This window comes from Portunus trituberculatus, chromosome 5, assembly GCF_017591435.1.
Source record: "Portunus trituberculatus isolate SZX2019 chromosome 5, ASM1759143v1, whole genome shotgun sequence".
Lineage (NCBI taxonomy): Eukaryota > Metazoa > Arthropoda > Malacostraca > Decapoda > Portunidae > Portunus > Portunus trituberculatus.
This window is the reverse complement of record NC_059259.1, coordinates 8,429,796-8,442,295: the sequence shown is the minus strand read 5'-3', so window position 1 is coordinate 8,442,295 and position 12,500 is coordinate 8,429,796. Positions and strand designations below refer to the sequence as shown.

General features: G+C 39.4%; 1 protein-coding gene across 1 annotated transcript in view; it reads right to left on the bottom strand.

Moving 5' to 3' along the window:
- The window catches only part of LOC123515200 (4-trimethylaminobutyraldehyde dehydrogenase A-like), a 21,501-nt gene extending 10,040 nt beyond the window's left edge, over positions 1 to 11,461 (bottom strand). The window contains 8 exon segments of the mRNA XM_045273726.1: positions 1 to 101; positions 1,536 to 1,648; positions 2,361 to 2,460; positions 4,208 to 4,291; positions 6,030 to 6,097; positions 6,100 to 6,139; positions 6,796 to 6,918; positions 11,299 to 11,461. The exon segment at positions 1 to 101 is cut by the window's left edge and continues 31 nt beyond it. Coding sequence (XP_045129661.1) covers positions 1 to 101; positions 1,536 to 1,648; positions 2,361 to 2,460; positions 4,208 to 4,291; positions 6,030 to 6,097; positions 6,100 to 6,139; positions 6,796 to 6,918 — 629 coding nt within the window. The 5' untranslated portion in view covers positions 11,299 to 11,461.
- Positions 11,462 to 12,500: the final 1,039 nt, after the last annotated feature.

The window sequence follows — 12,500 nt, the reverse complement described above, 5'->3', positions numbered from 1 at the left end:
CCAGCACTGGTGAGCACCTCCCCCAGCGTCACGGCGGTCACTGGGGTGAACTGCGAGGGCTTGTACACGAAGGTATTCCCACAGGCCAGCGCTGGAGCCACCTGGGGGAGAGGAGAGGGAGAGCAAGGGATGGTGTTAGAGTAAGATAAATAATTAAAACAAAAGCTAAAAAATGAAAAACTATAATGGAAGAGGGAAAGGGAGAGAAAGATTAGTGACTGAGATACGCTAACTTAAATAAAAATGATAAAAAAAGAGTTACTGTAATAAAAATGAGAAAATAAAATGATAAAAAAATAATGTGAAAGGAAGAGGGAGAGGAAAAGGAAGAGAGAAAGAGAGAGAGAGAGAGAGTGAATGAGATACAATAACTCAAAATGTTAGAAAATGAGATGTAATAATGAAGATGAGAAATAAATTGATAAAAGTAACGTGAAAGGAAGAGAAGGAGAGATGGAGAGGGAGAAAAGGAGAAAGAGAAAGAGGAAGAGGGAAAGGAAGGGAGGACATTAGAGTACCATAAGATAAATAAAAAAAAAACTAAAAAATGAGACACTATAATAACGATGAGAAATAAAGAAACTGATTAAAAAAAAAAATGAAAGGAATAAAAAGGAAAAAAGAAACATTGCATAACTCAAATAAATAAGACCCAAAATGAGAAGCTGTAATAAAGATGAAAACAAACAAAACAAATAAAAAAACGAAGGCAACACACAGCAAAACACACACAAGTAGAACAACAACAAGAAATTAGGTAAGGTTAGGTTAACAGGAAAGACAAAACAAAGGAAGAGGTTAGGTGAGGTTAGGCTGGGTTAGGTAAAACTAGCAGGAAAGCCAAGACAAAACGAGAGGTTAGGAAATGTTAGGATAGGTTAGGAAAAAAGACTAACATGAGGTAAGGTGAGGTGACATGAGGTGAGGTGAGGTGAGGTTAGGTGAGGTTAGGTTAAAATCACATTACATTTAATTAGGTTTAGGTTAGGTTAGGTTAGGTTTCATTAAAATTACGTACTATTAGGTTAGCAAAACAAACAAGTCAAAATAAGGGATTAGATTAAGCGATGTTGAATTAAAGTTAGGTTAGGCTAGGTTAGGTTAGGTTAGGATAGGGAGAGGGATAGACAGACACATACACAACCATTAGCAAAGACAGAAAGATGGAGAGACTGGTAAGAAAATAAATTGTAAGAAAATAGAGATAAGCAGACAAAGGCAGACATATACAAAAAAGAAATTCACATGAGAGAGAGAGAGAGAGAGAGAGAGAGAGAGAGAGAGAGAGAGAGAGAGAGAGAGAGAGAGAGAGAGAGAGAGAGAGAGAGAGAGAGAGATTAGATTAGCAGAAAAGACAAAAATAAATACAAGAGCTAAGTTCGGTTAAGTTAGCAGAACATACAAAAAGTTAGGTTAGGTGAAGATTCCATTAGATTTGGTTAGGTTAGGCTAAAGTTTGGTTACATTGGGTTAGGTTAGGTTAGGTTAGGTTAGCGGAACACATAACAACACAAGAGGTGGACGGAGCCACTTACTTTCCACACACAGGTCTGCATAGGGAAGTTCCACGCCCCAATGCCCCCCACCACCCCCAGGGGCCGCCGCTGCACTAAGGCAAAGGAGCCGCCACTCAGGGGAACATGCTGGCCTGGGGGTAGAGGGACTCAGGTTAGGGAGGGTTGTGGAATGGGGGGTGAGCAAAGATTGGGGAGAAGAGGAATTTTGTTATGTGCTTTGTTTTCTTTTCTTCCATTTTTTCTTTTCTTCTTCATTCTCCTTGGTCCTTTTCATTCTTTTCTTCTCCTTTTCTTCTTTTTGTTTCTTACTGTTTTTTTCTTTCTTTTTCTTCTTTTCTTTCTCATTCTCTTCCTTGTTCTTTCCTTTTTCTTCTTCTCATTTTCTTTGTTAATGTATTTTGTTCTATCTTTTTTCCTCCTTTTCTTCCTTATCTTTTCTTTTCTTTTCTTCTTATCTTTCTTCTTCCTCTCTATCTTCTCTTTCTTTTCTTTCTCTTCCTTCTCCTTCTCCTTTTCTTTCTCCTTCTCCTCCTCCTCCTTCTCCTTCTTCTGCACCTCCTTCCCTTTCTCTTAGCATTTCTCTTTATTTTATCTCCATTTCTCTTTCTACTCATTCTAAACACACCTTCCTTCTCTCATTTCTCTTCTTTTACTACTATCTTTCCTCATTCTAACTCTACACACACACACACACACACACACACACACACACACAAACCAATACACTCTCAATAGTTTTCCTACATTTACTAACCTTCCCTCCACAACATATAATTTCAGCCCAGTTAGTCATTATCACTATTACTATTATTATTAGTTATTATTGCTGTTATCATTACATACCAACTATCGCCGGGGCCAGACCACCGTAGTACTCAAGAGCATCAGCGCAGGACCCAATATCTACACGAGCTTCCCATATTGGCTTGCCGGTGTCTTGAACCTGAAACGGGCAACCAGGAGATAGCTTAGGGTTACTGGTGGCGGCAGTGGTGGTGCTGGTGGTGGTGGTATAGGTAGTATTTCTTATGTATTTTTTTTTTAATGCAAGAAGGGAAGCAAGACAAGAGTAACGAAATATGTAAAAAAAAATAAATAGATAAAAAAAATGCTCACTTGGATGATGTCAGGTGTTCACAAGGCCTTCATGTTTGTTGTCGCACTCAGGATCAATACAATACTGAGAGGCAAATTTGAATAAAGAAGCTTCTCCTGTGTGTATCAAGAATATGGAGGTAGACTGTAACATTAACCTCTTCAGTACCACCATGCATTTTTATATTCCCTCAGCTTACTATTTGGTGATTTGATACAGCTTCAGAAACTTACGTGGGATTAAAATACAGGTGACTCTTGATTTACGCGTGTTTAATTTATGCGTTTTTGTTAATATGCGACCGAAAAAAATACTATAACTAATCAAATTTGCGCGATCGGTTTGCGTATACACGATTTGGACCACATCCCACATCCCTCCATTATCTATTATTTCTTATGAGAGCTACAAGTTTGTTTTATGTGAATTTTGAAACATGCGATGCCTCTTGGAACGCATCTATCGTGTAAATAGAGTGTTATCTGTAGTGAGGACTCCATACACCATTCCTAATGTCAATAAAATGGTCTAATCGTACACAAATCTCGAGGTAAAAATACGTCCCAGTACTGAGGAGGTTAAAAGCTGGTGTGTGTTGACCAAGAGCTAATGAAAGTAGTGGAGGTGTTGTGAAGAAGTGGTCCAGAGTGAGGGTGAGCCATGGCAGATTGGTGCCATGCATGGTGAAGCCAGTGCCTACCTTGTCTCCTACTTGGCACCACACACACACACACACACACACACACACACACACACACACACACACACGGTAGCTCAGTGGTTAGAGCGTTGGCTTCACAAGCCAGAGGACCGGGGTTCGATTCCCCGGCCGGGTGGAGATATTTGGGTGTGTCTCCTTTCATGTGTAGCCTCTGTTCACCTAGCAGTGAGTAGGTACGGGATGTAAATCGAGGAGTTGTGACCTTGTTGTCCTGGTGTGTGGTGTGAGCCTGGTCTCAGGCCTATCCGAAGATCGGAAATAATGAGCTCTGAGCTCGTTCCGTAGGGTAACGTCTGGCTGTCTCGTCAGAGACTGCAGCAGATCATACGGTGAAACACACACACACCGCATAGTGTAGTGGTTAGCATGCTCGACTCACAATCGAGAGGCCCGGGTTCGAGTCCCGGCGCAGCAAGGCAAATGGACGCGGCTCTTAATGTGTAGGGTGTGTTCACCTAGCAGTAAATAGGTACGGGATGTAACTTGAAGGGTTGTGGCCTCGCTTTCCCGGTGTGTGGAGTGTGTTGTGGTCTTAGTCCACCTGAAGATCGGTCTATGAGCTCTGAGCTCGCTCCGTAATGGGGAAGACTGGCTGGGTGACCAGCAGGCGACCGAGGTGAATTACACACACACACACACACACACACACACACACACACACACACACACACACACACACACACACACACACACACTGAATCACCATCTATATACAAAAAATAGGACACACACACACACACACACAGAGAATGTGATGACGATAGTTTGAAATAAATGATGTGTGAGAGAGAGAGAGAGAGAGAGAGAGAGAGAGAGAGAGAGAGAGAGAGAGAGAGAGAGAGAGAGAGAGAGAGAGAGAGAGAGAGCACTTACCTCCAGCCGAGAGATATCTTCCAAATTCTCTCTAATAATACGACAAGCTTCCAATAACTTCTGGCCTCGCTCCCGCCCACTTAGCTGCAAGAGAGAGAGAGAGAGAGAGAGAGAGAGAGAGAGAGAGAGAGAGAGAGAGAGAGAGAGAGAGAGAGAGAGAGAGAGAGTGTTTTCCAGTAAATAATTTAAAACTCTTATCAAAACCATTAAAACACCTTTGAAAACCTGCATCACTTCATTTGAGCAGTTTTCCAAGACCACAGAAATGACTGGGTTGATTGTGCAGGGTGTCAATACTACTTCTTCATTTAAATACATAGAAATCTTATTAATCTGTCACTAGAAACATATAGAAATACTGTATTCTTGGAAACACGAAGAAATCTTATTAATCTCTCAGTGGAAACATAAAAACAGCCTTAAAAAATCTGTACAGGGATTTCCCAATTTATGCGTGTTTAGAATGTGTGATTTTGGAATAACATGAGGCAAAAAATCTAGTCATTTTCTTCATATCGCACGGATTATTTAGAGTAGCACCATGTCAGGGAAATCAAGTTGTGTGGCTGGTTTAGTTCAGTGATGAGGACACCAATCTAGGGCCGTGTTCTACAAGTGTCACAGCTAACAACAAGGTCACAGTGAGGCAAAATAGCAGATTTTAGAAATAATTCCATCTATGACAGGCTCTAATTTTGTGATGTAGTCATAAGTGCTGTTATAGTATCACTAATTATTGTGTTGATTCTTGTGAATGTTGTGGCAACTATTTTCAAAGACCACAGAGTCATATGATTACCTTTGCTGTTGATAATATTGAAAACATGTTAATCTGTCACTGGAACCATCAAACTAGCCTTAAAAACTAGTCTTATTAAAATAGAAGTGATGTGGCCAATATTTTTCAAAGGTCACAGAGATCAGTTCCTTGGTTGTTAAAGAGTATTTTTACTATTGATAACATAGAAATCATGATAATCTGTCACTACAGCCATCAAACTACCTCAAGAGTGTCAATGGAAAGACGTTCGGGAATTCTGTGGGACCTGACGATAACACAGTAGAACACAGCCCCAGCAGGTGTTGTCCATGTACTGCCAACACACTGTATCCTTCAACTTAACCCCTTGAGTACAATGACATGTTTCCATATTCATTCTGGTTATTATTTGGGGATTTTATACAGCTTCAGAAACTCATGTGGGGGATTAAAATTGTGAAAACTATGGCCATTAATCTTCTGACCTCCATAGATCCTTCCTAATATCAATAAAGTTGCCAAATCACATCTAAACTCATGGTAAACAATGCATCCCAGTACTGAAGGGGTCAATGCCACCTGAATGCAATCCCTCAGACTTGATATGTACAGCACAATCTAGATCAGTAATCATGTTCACTTGATGCAATTTTACATTACGCTATCACTTCAGGAAAATGTCCCGCGCATAATTTGAGAAATCCCTGCATCCCTTTCAAATAACATAAAAATCTCATTAATCTGCCACTGAAAACATTAAAAACACCCTTGAAAACTCACACCACTTCAACTAAACCCTTTCAAATCACAAGTAGAAGTAGAAATGTACATTTTTACCCTTTCAGTACTGGAACGCATTTTTCACCACGAGTTTTGGGCACGATTAGACGATTATATTCAGATTAACAATGGTATATGTATGTCAGAGGATTAATGGCTAGAGTCTTCACTATCATAATCCCCACATAAGCATCCGAAGCTGTATAAAATCACCAAATAGTAAACAGAATGAATATGAAAATGCATAATGGTACTGAAGGGGTTAATGTCCCTCTGCCTTACCTTGCTCCAGACAGGCAGGGCATCTTTGGCACTCCTCACAGCCCTGTCCACCTCCTCCTTGCCGACCCTGCCACCTCACACAGCACCTGGCCTGTCGCTGGGGCCGTAACCTGGTGGGAAGTGGCGTTGGTGGGTTAGTGGGTTGGTTGTGGATGGGAGGAATGATAAGTAATGGAAGATTGGTGGAGAAGATTAGTGGAAATGGCATTGGGTTAGTGGGTTGGTGCGTTAGTGGGTTGGTGGTGGGTTGGTAGTGCGTTAGAGGTGTTAGTGGGTGAATGGTTAGGTTAGGTTAGGGGTGTTAATGGGTTAGGGATGGGTTTGTGGGTTGGTGGTGGGTTTGTAGTGGGTTGGTGGTGGAAGAGAGGAATAAGTTGTGGAATATTAGTGGAAAGAACTGAAAAATCCTCGGAATGTTTTGTTTTGTTTGAATATATGAGAGAGAGAGAGAGAGAGAGAGAGAGAGAGAGAGAGAGAGAGAGAGAGAGAGAGAGAGAGAGAGAGAGAGAGAGAGAGAGAGAGAGAGAGAGAGAGAGAGAATTAACTATACAATGAAGAAAAAAAGTAAATTCCCAACAAACTAAAAAAAAAGGAAAAAAAAAAGGAAAACTTGACAACACACAAAAAGAAAACAAACAAATGAATAAATAAGTAAAACAAACAAATAAACAAAACAAAAAAGAAAATGCACAATAAATAAAGTCAATGAACAAGAAAACAAATAAAACAAAACAAAAACAAGAACAAAACAAAACTATGACCTTACTTTGAAGGGGGGTGAGGTGGGGTGGGTCGGGTCACATCGGCGACCTGCCACATAATTCCACGGACCGCCCACTGACCTCTGAAATCCTCGCCGCACCAGCTGACCTCCCAGACCACTAGCCATCTGTAACGGGACCTGAACTTGTACAAAACACGTCAGAATAAGTGAGAGAAGATTGTCACATTCATCTCATAAATGCAAGAGTTCACCAGTATTCCCAGTCTCTCACCACTACTCTGTCCACCTCCCTAATGCAAGAGTTCACCAGTATTCCCAGTCTCTCACCACTACTCTATCCACCTCCCTAATGCAAGAGTTCACCAGTACTTCCCAATCTGTGGTATGTGCTCCTTCCACTATAATGTGTCTACTCTAAAGTGTCTCCTGGGTTAGGGTCTGAATGGTGCCCCAAGGAGTGTGTGGTTGTCAGATCTTGAGACAAACCGTGAGCTGTCCTTGTGATAAGTGTGCTGATCAACAGAAAGCAAGCATTATTCACATCAAGTCAATGACGTTATCAATAAGCTACAGTGTTTGAAATCCAGGAGTCATTTTAGAGTGGACAGACTGTAGTGTGTGGCAATATTTAGTGACAAGAATCCAGGAGCTTTATTTTCTCATCTACAATTCCTGCTTCAGTATGTTCCCTCATCTTTGCCTTTATTAACTTCCTTTCAACCTTGCTAGTGTTTGGCAATATTTAGTGACAAGGATCCAGGAGCTTTGCTTCCTTATCTCCTTCATTTCCTGCTTCAATATGTTCCCTCGTCTTTGCCTTTACTAATTTTCTTTCAATCTTGCTACAGTGTGTCTACTCTAAAGTGTCTCCTGGGTCTGCATCTGAATGGTGCCCCAGGGAGTGTGTGGTTGTCAGGTCTTGAGACAAACCGTGAGCTGTTCTTGTAATAAGTGTGCTGATCAACAGAAAGCAAGCATTATTCACATCAAATCAATGATGTTTTCAATAAGCGACAATGTTTTAAATCCAGGAGCCATTTTAGACTAAATAGACTATAGTGGTTAATAAAGGACTTCCAGGTGGCACATGAACACTTTCAGGATCATATGTGATTTTTAGTTCAATTAAATTCATTCATTTCACAGAAGAAAAATGACCAATATACACAAGACAGTTTGGCATCGATCAGCTGGTGGGGAGGTGACAGATGCATCCCTTGTATTACCTTGGTTGTGTTCCTTGTTGTTAGTTCATTTGTGTGTTCTACTTGTGAATAAATTGATATCTGCTGGAATTGAGTCTTTCTGGAAGAAGTCAAACCTCACTAGTGGGACTCGCTCAGGAAAAGTTTGGGACCCACTGAGTTAACAATTATTCTCACTCTTTCACCATTATTCTGTCCACCTCTCTGATGCAAGAAATAACCAATATTCCCAGTCTTTCATTTCTTTCACTGGTATCTCTATAACTCTATTCATTTCTTTCTTTGCTTTCTTAATGATATTTTCAAAAGAGAACATTTAACACAACTATGAAATAAAACAACTCAATTTTTTTCACCTTCATTTTACTTTGGAATCAGAAAGACAAGTCATATTTTTTTCCTTCACGTTAAATAATACACAGAAAAATTGAGAAATAAGAAGAATTTAATGATAGAAAATAGAAACATGAGAATAAATTAGTGAAAGACAATGGAGAAGATGAATTTATTGATAAGATACTGAAAAGAGAATAATTTAGCGTGGGAATAGAAGTAGAAGATTTGTGCATTCAGCAGCACTTGAACCTGTAGTAAGAAGTAGATAAGATAAGATGGCAAGGGAAAATATGATAAGAAAATTTGTGTGGAGGTGGCAGTTCTTGTACAAATATGTGTCTTTATCCACTTTATTATCCTATCCACCTGCCTCTATCCACTTATCCATTATCTCATCCACATTTCTCACTAACATTCCTCCCCTCCCCTCCTCTCTTTCTCTCTCTTCTCTATTCAATCCACACTTCTCTCTCTCTCTCTCTCTCTCTCTCTCTCTCCTCTATTCTATCCATTTATCATCTCTATCCACACTTCTCCCTAACATTCCTCTTCTTCTCTTTTTCTCTCTCACCTCTATTCTATCCACCTATCTCTATCTACAGTACTCACTAACATGCTCTCTCTCTCTCTCTCTCTCTCTCTCTCTCTCTCTCTCTCTCTCTCTCTCTCTCTCTCTCTCTCTACCAAAAAATAAGGGTAAAAATGTATCCCAGTACTGAAGAGGTTAGGGAAGGTAATATTAAGGCAAGTTCACATGTATCAATTTGCAGCTGGAAATGTAAGCCACTAGAATGATCAGCTGGATTTTTGTGCCTTGCGGGTGGAAAAACTAGCAGGAAAACAAGACTGACACGTTGGTTTTGTCCAGCTGCTAGTGGTTTTATTTACACTGTGACGTCACGGAAGGTTTGAAAGTGTGTGTGTGTGTGTGGTGAGGCAGAGAGGAAGATGTTGGAGGTGGTGACTCAGTGAGGGCCGCCGTGGTACAGTGGAACCATGCGTGCTTTGGGGTCCGAGGGGTCTCCAAGCGCATGGGTTCGAATCCTGTCCACGGTCAGAGTGTAGGTTGGGCTTCCTCACTCCAGGCAATGGTTTCCTAGCGGGTGGGCTTTGAGATAGGAGGTACCACAAAAAGTATTCCCTTTAGCCCATAGATTCCCTTGAAAAGTCCACATGATATACATAAAAAAGAATAATAAATAAGAAAAAAAAAAAAAAAGCATGTCTGGAAGTGTGAGTTGTACAGCAAAAAAAACCTTACACAGGATTACATTTGATGAGATCACTGCCACTCTCCGCTGACTGTTTCCCTGTTTGCCTCCGTGCAGGGTGTTGCTGGAGGTGAGGAGTCAAAACTTTGGCTTTTCATGGGAATTTCTGGGCTAAAGGGGATACTTTTTTTAGGGTAGCTCCTATCTCAAACCCCACCCGCTAGAAACCGTTGCCCTGAGTGAGGAAGCCCAACCTACACTCAGACCGTGGATAGGATTCGAACCCATGCACTTGGAGACCCCTCAGACACCAAAGCACGCATGGTTCCACTGTACCACGGCAACACCATTCGTCAGGATTTAATTTGATCACAATTGTGCATAGTCTTTCATTAAGGTGAACACTTTCCTTATAAGATGTGTATGCTAATTTAACCCCAAGGAAGACATTTTATTGGGTAGCTATTTGTTTACATTCACTTCCCACCAACCAGCCGATACTTCCCAGTCAGTGTGTGTGAATGTGCTCCGACTAAAAGAGCTCTGTTGAAACTTGAAGAGACTACCATTGCCACTCACATATTGACACATGAGACAACTGCCTTTAGGTTAGGTAAGGTTAAGTAATGCTTAGTTAAGTGAGGTTAGGTCGTCAGGTTAGGTAAGGTAAGGTTAGGTTAGGTTCAGTTAGGTTAAGTTAGGTAAGGTAAGGTTAAATTAGGTTAGGTTAGGTTAGGTCAGGTCAGGTCAGGTCAAGTCAGGTTAGGTCAGGTTAGGTCAGGTTAGGTTAGGTTAGGTTAGGTAAGGTAAGGAAAGGTGAGGTGAGGTGAGGTCAGGTTAGGTAAAGTAAGATAATGCTAGGTTTGATTAGGTTAGGTTGGGTAACATCAGGTGAGGTTAGTTAGTTAATAGAGTGGTATGCCTTGTCTTAATAATCCACCTGTACACTTTAATTATTTACCTTTAAACACCTTTACTCTCTCACTAAGTTGCCTTAAAACACCTGTATTCTTAACAATTATCCCTATAAAACACACCTAATCTTAATAATTCACCTGAAAAACAACGATATTTTTCATATAAACCCCAATAAAGGCACCGTCACCTCACCTTGACAACACCTGCCTTAGTAACTAATTAACTCAACACTCTACAGATAACATAAGGTAAAATAAAACTAGAAAACACCTAATATTAATAATTTACCTTAAAAAAACCTGTACCTTTCATATTTAACCCCAAAAAGGCACCGTCACCCTTACCTCACCTTGACAACACCTGCCCTAGTACCTAATTAACCTGTAACACTCCACAGGTAACGTCAGGTGAAATAACCAAATAAAACACAACTAACCTTTATAATTTACCCCAAAAACACCTGTAACTTTCATATTAAACCCCAAAAAGGCACCGTCACCATTACCTCACCTTGACAACACCTGCCCTAGTAATTAATTAACTTCCAACACTCCACAGGTGAAATAAAACTAGGAAACACACCTAATATTACTAACTTACCTTAAAAACACCTGTAACTTTCATATTTAACTCCCAAAAAAGGCACCGTCACCCTTACCTCACCTTGACAACACCTGGCTACCTTACTAATTAACCTCCAATTCCACAGGTGAGGTGTGATAACACGTTAGGCTTAAGAGACACTACTCCATATTTCACCTTATTTCTCCCTCTACGCCTACTGTCACACTAACTCCTTGCACTGTGTTTGTAGATTAAGGGTTTATGTATATTTTAGTGCTATTTAGAGGGTTTAAAGTAATTGGGGGACTTACTATAGTGAAAAATGTGAAGCGGTGTGCGTTCTCCCTTCCTCTCGTCTCTCTTCCTCTCTCGCTCTCTCGTGTTCTGAAGCCGAGTCTTATCTCCGGGTTACCTTGTGGTGATTTGCTGGGTTTCCTTCTATTTTTCTAGGTTATTATGTATTGTTAGTGTGTTTTTGTGTCCATTTTTACTTGTTTTGTTTTTTCTTGGTTTATTTTAGTTTATTTTTTTTTTTTGTCTTTTCTCTATTTTATTTCTCTAGTTTCGGCTCATTTTATTCCTCTAGTTTTTTTTTTCTTCTATTTTCTCTAATTTATCATGCATTTATTCTTTATTACTTTGCTTTTTATTGATTTTTTTAACTTTATTTCTCTATCTAGTTTATTTTTCCTATTTTTCTCTAGTTTATTGTGCATTACAGGCGTGTTTTTGTGTTTTTTCTTGATTTTTGTCTCTCATCTTAGTCTATTTTCTCTCTAGTTTCTTTCATCTAATTTATTTCTCCATTTAATTTATTTTCCCTATTTTTCTCAAGTTTACTATAAATTATTGGTGTGTTTTGGCTTTTGCATATTTACTTTTTTTTTTTTGTTGTTGATTTGCTTCTCCTTTTACCTACTTTCTTTCTTTAGTTTCTCCTTCTTACTTGATTTCTCTAACTTTTCTTGTTTTCTTTAGTTTCTTATGCATTATTGTCTAATTTTCCTTTTTTTTTTTTGTCCATTTTATTTCTCTAAGTAGTTTATTTCTCGTTTATTACTTCATTTCTCTGGTTCTTCCTTTTTTTTTCTAGTTTATATTGAATTAGTGTTGAAATTGTTTTTTTTTTCGTTTTGTTTTATTTCTTCATTCTGGGACAAATTTTCTTGATTTTCTTGTCTTTTCTCTAGTTTAAGCATTACTGTTTTATCTATTTATTTATTTTGGCTTGTTTTATGTTTCTTTTTTAATTTTGTTTAGCTTAAATGCGTATTTCTATATATTCGCATTTTTTCTACTCTCTCTCTCTCTCTCTCTCTCTTATCTACTTTTCTTTCCTTCAGTTCCTCTTGCTTATCTTTTACCATTCTCAGCATTTCTTACTTTCTTTTCTTAAATTCGTGTTGCATTCTAGATAGTGATTACCTTTTACCTGTTCTATGGGTCACCTGTGCGTCTTCATTAGAGAAAGTTGGCGATTTTTTCTTGAAATGGAGTTTTGAGAATATATGTA